General features: G+C 35.1%; 1 protein-coding gene across 1 annotated transcript in view; it reads left to right on the top strand.

Annotated features, from left to right (window-relative positions):
* Positions 1–8892, top strand: part of LOC108908338 (WD repeat-containing protein 63) — a 34976-nt gene that overhangs the window by 5071 nt on the left and 21013 nt on the right. The window contains 5 exon segments of the mRNA XM_023455331.1: positions 1044–1198; positions 1338–1488; positions 1803–1989; positions 4461–4667; positions 7289–7537. Of these exon segments, the coding sequence (XP_023311099.1) occupies positions 1044–1198; positions 1338–1488; positions 1803–1989; positions 4461–4667; positions 7289–7537 (949 nt within the window).

Below are 8892 nucleotides of genomic sequence, written 5' to 3'. Positions count from 1 at the left end.
TATTTTGGCTCTTAAATATGATAATAATAATAATAATATCTCTACTCCTCATTCTAACTACGAGAATTAGCCCAGAAGTCGGAGACTTGTGCGGGAGAGGAGGCGGCATATTATTATTAAGTAGGCCGCATTTGCGCCCAGGAACGACATATGTTGGTAGGCCCTAACCATCATCAATGCAGGAATGAGGGAAAACTTCATTAATTAGGGGGGTGGTCAAATGCCATCCGTTGTCAATCTCTCACATTGACCCAAGCCAACATTCTTCCACCCTACCCTACCTGCACAGAGGGTGCCAATCATCCGTACAAGCATAGCTAATCTACGGTCTACCGGCCGCGGGATTCGAAACCCGGGCAGATAGCACACCTTGATTTAAGTACTGAGGCCTTAAACCGTGCGGCTATCGACCGCATAAATAAAAAAATAATAATAAAATAATAACAAAATAAATAATAAAAAATTGAAATAGTAAATAAATCTTAATTTAAAATCACTATACGATTAAATTATTCCAAGTAGCTGAATAATATTTTTCAACATTATTTTTTTACTACTACTATTTGATTACTGCCATAGGGGGTGGTTTTTAGGGATTGACAATTTTCAATTCATCATAGTTACTTATTTAAAGATGATTTCAATCTATTACACGCTCTAATGTACGATTCTATAATTATTTTAGAATAGGGGTAGTTTTCACCCCTAAGAAATAAAAAGCAACCCGCGGCACAGGGTCAACTTTGAAGTAGAGGGTAAGTAGAGCCTAAATCCAAATTTTGATGCAAATCGGTGCTGTTTGGGAAAATTATGCAGTAACGACGTATTTTACCCTCAGTGACCGGACTATATGAAGATATGACGGAAAATATAATTTTTTTTGGAAACTTGTACACCCTGTATCTCGAATACCACGTCCCTCAGGAAAAAAGTTTATAGAGCAAAGCAAACTCGAATCTACTTATTTTTTGGCAACTAATCTATCCTGCAGTTTCTGTATTTACGGTGAAATCACCCTGTATACAAAAACTATTCTTTTTCAGTTGCGTCGTAGGAGTTGACGTCACCACGGAAAATCCATGGACGTACGTCGACAAGGAGCTGGTGCAGGACAATTTAGAGTTACACGAAGAGAGTTCCGAATTCCTACCCATAAAAAAGGAAGTTCTCGCCTTTCCCAGACCAAAAATACTGATAGGTTAGAGAACAGTACATTTATTTGATATTTTAGTACGACTTGGGTACCCTTATCTATTTGTTAGCATGGAAGATCTAATGTAACGCGACATATTTTAGTTCGAGGTTATACATAACCTAAAAGTACTCTTTATCTTTAGGTTATGTCCCGGACGAGTCACGTGACTACGACGAGTTCTACATCTGCGTCACAGAGAAAGCCACGGACGAGGTGACGGCCATCATAGAAAAGATGAGAAAGGAACAGGAGGAGCGACTGAACAATGCCATAAACAAAACTGTGAAGCAATGGTTAGAATCTGCCTTCTATTTCTTTTGATGGCTCTTCTACTATGATGCTATCCGTTTAAGGCTATGAAAAATAGTTACTTCGTCTACCTTATATGTCGCATTGAGTCTATGCGCATATGATGACGTCACTTGAGAGAAAGACTGACGAAATCATGGCACACTTTGGCAATAGACTTTATGTCGTTCTAATAATCCAGAGTTTTTGCAATCTAAACATCTTCACATCATTTTATTTTTTTAAAATCAAATATTTATTTCTATGAAATAAAAAATGAAGTCGTGACCGATGCTACTCCCTTCCATAAATGTTGCAGGGTAACGCAAGGATGTGAAGGAGAGGTGGAAGAAGCCATTATGAAGAACAACAGGCCGTTGATAGAGGTGGAGGTTGAAACTAGATACCCCATCTTTCCCGACAAGGCTCAGTTTAAGTTGGTGCGTGCTCAGCAGAGGCGTGATGGGTACATGGAGCTGAGAAGCACCGAAGAAACTTTTACCAACGTAAGTTTTTAACGAATGTTCAGTTCATTGTATCCTTCGCGCGAATTTTCAGTATTGCAATCTTTTAATGCAATTATCTCGAACAGTATTCAACCTAGCATAAATAAAGAGTAGTTCCCTATATTTACGTAAAAAAGTCAAAATGTTTCATATTTGATCTTAAAGTCGCAACCTCTCTTTAAATAATGTTTCAGTAGTGCCACCTCCCGAAGCTCAGATACTATTTTTTGACGTATAAACATTAAAAAACGCCGTATTTAAGGAGGTATATCGGGTTTACTCAAATGCACAGATGTACTTGAAATTTATATAGCGTATTAGCCAGTGCTCCCTCGGTACGTCATATTTTTTAAAAAAAATTTTTTGAATCTAGATTTTGAGATATTGTTGTTGAAAGTTGTTCATTTTAGCATAGGTTTATATGGCGAAGATGCACGGTGCGGCTCTTTTTTTGACCATAACTGAGAAAAAAATTTAGAAATTGTGAAACAAAACTTTTCCATAGATAGTACACAGTATTATCTTATTTTTGATGCAAAACTAATGTAAGTTTTGAACATAGTATAGCTGTATTAATTAGAAACAGAAACCAATAATTGCATTTCTGTCTGACTTGAGGATTAATGTGGCAACGTCGCAATCAGCTGACAGCAAGGAGGGAATACATTTGAAAGACTTGATAAAAACGAAATTGATTTCAAACATATACATTTTTCCTAAATCCCATGTACATTGTTATCAACAATAAATTATCCACAACAGATGATTTTTTGTAATGTTTTTAAAAAACTAGATTAATTAAAAAAGACTAGGAAGCTGTGATATATTTATTGGAATAAAAAATACAGTTGATAAATCCTTTTAATATATTTAATGGTTTATAAAAACATCGTAATCATTACCCAGCAATATTTAGGGTTACATAAAGTTTTCTTTACTTGATTAATATAATTAGTAATACTTGAGATAAAAGCATTTGTACGGAATAACAAAGGAACATAAATATTTCTCAGCAAACTTTATATCTAAAAAATTAGTTATAGTTGCAAAACTTTTGTAACATTACTAAAATAGAGATTAAAAACACGAACAGTGAGTAATAATGTAATTTCTATCACAGAACCTTCAAAATTGCATCCAACATTTTCTTTGACTTGGACGAGAGATGGGCGCGAGTGTCATTTCATTTCTTTAGAACTAAATTAACATAATTCTCGTTGTTTTACCAGTTCACATGATTTACGGATTTTAAATAAAGGATACAAATCTTCGCGAGGATAATACGATATATTTGCTATATATAATAATTATATTGTACATAGTTTACACACAATACATTTTTGAACGCGTACGCATCTTTACCCGAATTTGACGCGCAATATCTCCGATGTCCGAGGTCTGTAGGTTCGCAGTGTGTACAACTGCTAGTCAATTATTAGCGCTGTAGCCACATCTACATAGTCTTTATGCGTTCATTAAATATAATTTAAAACTACTTAAATATGATATTTTTACGTTGTTAATTAGTCAATATGTATGCCATGTGCATATGAGTAGATTTCTTTGCTATACAGGGTGAAACATAAAGGTTGGGAATAAATTAAACACTGGATTTTTTATTTTAAAAAATAAATATTTGTCATATAAAATTATGCTCTAAGGGTTTTCGTTTCCAAGCTACAGGGTGTTAAAAAATTTAGTTTTTTAATATCATTTTCAATGCGAAAATCATTTTTCAATGCCTATTTGGCCATGTTCGGTGGCTGAGTCAAAGCGTACTTCATAACGCTTTTGTTATTTTTATATTCCTCTGTTAGCGGTGGGGTAAAATGGTATTTACAAAAGTTTTATTTACGGAAAAATTGCAAGAGCTAGAAATAAAACGCAAGAGGGTAATTTTGTTTAAAATAAAAAGTAGATCATAAACAAATATTAAAAATATGTTTTTACCAGTGGCGTACCACAATTTTCTTCGAAAAACATTATGGTACAATCCGTACGCGCGCCACTGAGTAACTTAAAAAGTCAATTTTTTTCCTGTAACTAGGGGATTATCAAATTAAGCTAAAGCTAAAATTTCGTTCCATTATCTTATAATGTTCGAAATTTATTGGAGAAAAACAAAATTATTTGAAACTTTTTAGCGCCCTGCAGCTTGGAAAAGAAAACCCGTAGAGCATAACTTCATATGAGAAAAAATTATTTATTAAACCAAATAATCCACCGTTTAATTTATTCCCAACCTTTACGTTACACCCAGTATAGATAATGTTTATCGCAAATAATTTCAACAGAATTTAATTTTTTCAAATTGGTAGCGAGTTTTAGTCCCATAAGAAAAGCATAGGACCCCCTGCGCTCCTCACTTCCCTCGGACCCCGATATACCTCCTTTAATGTATCCCCCGATAACGAAATAGTGTCGCGGAGTATATAAAAACATGCTACAGTTCCTAGTGTTCTAATTTTTAGATCTATAAAAAGAGGATAGACGCAAGCGTACAAGTGGCGCCACGCTACATCTCGACGGAGGCCCAGACCAACTGCACCTACCCCTCAAACTCTGCCACGCAGTACCTCTACGAAGTGGAGGATACTAAACAACTTTTGGAGCAGTGCAGCAAGAGTATCAGGGAGTATACCAATGAGAACATGGAGAATATCTCCGATATCCTAACGGTAAGTAGTGATTTTAATCATTCGACAAAAAAAAATATGTTCAAAGAAAGGGTATCAATTTACTCCGTAGTACCTAGGTTCAAGGTAGTAAGGCAATGACTTATTCTCAACATTGTATTAAAATAAAAATCGTTACGTATTAGCGTAAGACGTATCCAAGAGATGGTGCTGTTTTCGTAGAAAAAAAAACAAGTAATAAACTTGGCTGTCTAGAACTGATTTGTTTTTCACATTTTTCTGTTACTCTATTTTACAAAGTTCCAAAGTAAACAGGACTTTTGAAGATTAAAAATAGGAACAAAAAGTTTTTTTGTAAAACCGATTTATTTTATTCAAAATACTCCCTTTCCCAGTCACACGTGTTAGTCATTGGATTGACCGCATTTTCCATAAATTTCATCAACATCCATCGCTTTTTGCAAAATAATGTAGGTAATTTAATTGCCTACAACATACTTATATTTCTATAGGTCACCTAGATATTTGTGGACAGTAAAAAAGTGAAAAAACCCGTAAATTTACCACTTAAATGCAATTTGCCAATTGCAAAATTGTTCAAACTCTAATTCGATGGGAGCAACACTTTTGTTAAGGAATTGCGCAATTCCCTCGGTGCTACTCACCGACACATCGGAACAATATGCGAAATGGACGACACATTACAATTTATATGCAGAAAACACATAAAACTATTTTACTAGACTAAGAAGTAGTAAAAATTGTAGTTCGATTGATTTATGGTTGGCTGCCTACTATACACCGTGTCTACCGTAAGTCCAATATCTAGGTTAATAAAAGATATAACTTAATTTTTTTCCTGGGCAGGTACCAACTTCATTTTTTTAATTGGAAACCTATATTTTTTATAGCATTATTGAATTCTACGTGAAAAATTAACGGGACTTTGTGTTATGATCCCCATAAAAATATTGATAGTTTTCGAGATAATTGACTTTTCATTTCTTTTCCTTATGTTTCGTCACTTCTAGTAGTTGACATAATTATGATTGCATGACAGCTAGAAATTATTTATTTTCAGGAACTGTAGAGTGAAGATGGCTCTTTCAAAAAACGTATCAAAAGCTGACCTGCGATATACAGGAGGCAAAAAAAATCGTACCAAACCTGATAATTTAAAACTTGAAAAATCTCGACTTTTTCGAATAGAACACCCTGTGTTTTATGATTTCATTAGATGCCTTCCTGTAGACCCTACGATTTTTTAATAGTTTTCCCTATACCTAAGTTGTGTAGTTTTTGCAAAAAAATCCATTTTTATGTAAAATACCGGATTTGCGCCCGTTCCTTTGTCGGGAAAAATATTGTAAGGGTATTTATTTTTATTTTTATTAGTTGTCTAGCTACACTATTTAAAATAAAAATTAATAACTGAAAAATTTAGATATTTGAGTTTAATAAATAAGTCTTTATGGAAAGTTACCATTTATTTGTAAATAAAATCAAAAAACCATAAAATCGCTACAAGTGATTAAGAATTAGCAAAATATGGGAAATGTTTGCTAGCAGCACGTATTTACAAAGCAAATAATCCAAATTTACAGAGATTCCCACTGTTTTGAAAATGTGAAGGAAAGGTTTGAATGAACAGCAAATGCGAATTATGAGAAAACTACCAGGAGACATGAAAGTAACAACGATAATATTTAGTTTAAAGTTGTGGCGTCTGCTGTTGAAAATCCAAATATTAGTGCCAGGAAATTAGTAGTAACCTTGGAGTTTTCAAAAGCTTGACAAATAAAATATTGAAGAAGTTTCATCCGTATCATATTGAAAATCAAGCACTGTTACCGTAGTTAGGAAAGTTATTAGTGAAATTGGAGATTAAAAAATTTGGATGAATAGAATTTTGAAAAAAGAATACTCATAGTCGCAAGCTAACTTAAAATAAATACCCTTACAATATTTTTCCCGACAAAGGAACGGGCGCAAATCCGGTATTTTACATAAAAATGTTTTTTTTGCAAAAACTACGCAACTTAGGTATAGGGAAAGCTATTAAAAAATTGTAGGGTCTACAGAAAGGCATCTAATGAAATTATAAAACACAGGGTGTTCTATTTGAAAAAGTCGAGATTTTTCAAATTTTAAATTATCAGGTTTGGCACGATTTTTTTTGCCCCCTGTATATCGCAAGTCAACTTTTGATACGTTTTTTGAAAGAGCCATCTTCACTCTACAGTTCCTAAAAAAAAAATTCTAACTGTCATACAATCATAATTAGTCAACTACTAGAAGTGACGAAACATTAGACAAAAAAATTAAAAGTCGATTATCTCGAAAACTATCAATATTTTGATAGGGATCATAACACAAAGTCCCGTTAATTTTTCACGTAGAATTCGGTAATACCATAAAAAACAAAGGTTTCCATTAAAAAAAAATAAGTTGGTACCTGCCAAGGAAACACTCAATATGCAAATATATTTTCATTTTGTGCAGCTCGAGAAAGTAGGCATCACTGTAGAAAAAAAAATAAGTTATATCTTTTATTAACCTAGACATTGAACTTACGCGCACTAGGTGGACAGTGGACACGGTTTATGTTGCAGCTGGAATATAAACCGTATTCAGAACATCGACCATAACCAAACCTTTTTCAGGTAAACGGTGTGTTAAATCTGTATTCCGACGATTACACTTCCCTGGCCATGGACCAGAACGGCACGTGGACTCAAACCGGGGTTGTAGATGGTATCAAGGAATACATGTCGTTCATGGACGTGAAGCTATGCAAAGGCAAGAAAATAGCCAATGCTGTGTGGCACCCCATGTGGACGGGTACGGTAGCCATCGCCTACTCGGATCTAGCCTCCAATGATTACCTCAACGGGCCCAGCAATGAAGACGTGGTGAGTTAGCTGAATTCGCTCATGAATGAATGAGTCACTAGTTCGCGCCGCGCCATTATTCCATGGCTAGAAATTGGCCTCAATGATTTGGGATCGAGGAGGATTATCCCTCTTTATCCTGCCTCATCTCGTGTAGGCCTGGACAGCCTTCGTAGGTGGGCCCCATCCGTCGTCTACCCCGACCGCAAATGCGGCTGGTGTAGGCGCTTTGTCGGACCTCCTTTTGTCCTGGCTGGGCCCCGCTAGGGCCCTTTCTTCTGGCGCTCTTCTTGTTTCGCCGGCTCGTCTCTGTAAACCCCCGGTGGTGGTGTAATGTTTATGTGTGGTATGGTTGGGTAGGGTAGTGCGGCTATGCAGCCTGGGATGCGCAAGTCACCAGTTACNGTTTATTGTACTTGTCTCTCGGTTACCTTTCAGTACTCTCAGAGGCATAAACGAGAAAGACGTCGTCGAACTTCAGTCTAATATCTCCCGGTCTATAAACCATATCTTTGAAAAGTTGCTTCATCTGTGAAAAGTATCTTTGAGGCAAAATTCAAATTATTTCTTAGAATATTAAGATACGATTCGTAAAAAACAACTGGCTTGTGCATGTCTGGTTCAAGTAGAGTTTGAACTGGCCGGTAGTGAAAAGGATATAATAAATTATCATGGACAATATTCCAAACAACACTATGGGACACATTTAAGTGCATTGCTGTTTTTCTCGTACTAGTCTGACGATTTTCGTCAAACTCTTCAAGTACTGCANAATGGAGTAGCATAAATGATACCAGTGAATCTACATTTCAAAAGAACACGATCTGCAAAAAATCGCCTTAGTAAAATGTTCACCCCTGAAGAGATATGGGCCATCAGAGTTTCCAAAAAAATTATGAAAATCGGCTGTAATTTGAAAACTGAACGAGGTACAGATAACAAATTTTTTACAGTTTGTTTACTAATACAGATGCGAGATTTCAACTGTTTTTCGAAAATTTTAGCCCCTCGAAAGGGATTGAAATAACCACCCCTCAAAACATTTTTTGCCATAACTTTTATATTTCGTAAAAATTCGATATCCAAAAATACGCATTAGATAAACTGATTCTTTTAGAAACTTTTACCTCTCTAGCAATTTTCCTTTAAAACTTTTCGTTTATTAATAAAAAAATAAAATGTATTACCATTCACCTCACACCGTATATGATTGCAATCAATCAAAGAAAAACTAAGTGTGCTGCTGTCATGCCAGTTGTCACAATTAACTCTTCTGTAAGTTGTCACTGTTATCAGCTAAATACTTTTTGGGTGTAAATTAACAAGAATTATGCCAAATTTTACTAATGATGAATATGTGGACATGCTACAAGTGT

Source organism: Anoplophora glabripennis, unplaced genomic scaffold (genome assembly GCF_000390285.2).
Source record: "Anoplophora glabripennis isolate ALB-LARVAE unplaced genomic scaffold, Agla_2.0 scaffold510, whole genome shotgun sequence".
In the NCBI taxonomy this organism is placed as follows: Eukaryota; Metazoa; Arthropoda; class Insecta; order Coleoptera; family Cerambycidae; genus Anoplophora; species Anoplophora glabripennis.
This window is presented reverse-complemented; position numbering and strand designations above follow the sequence as displayed.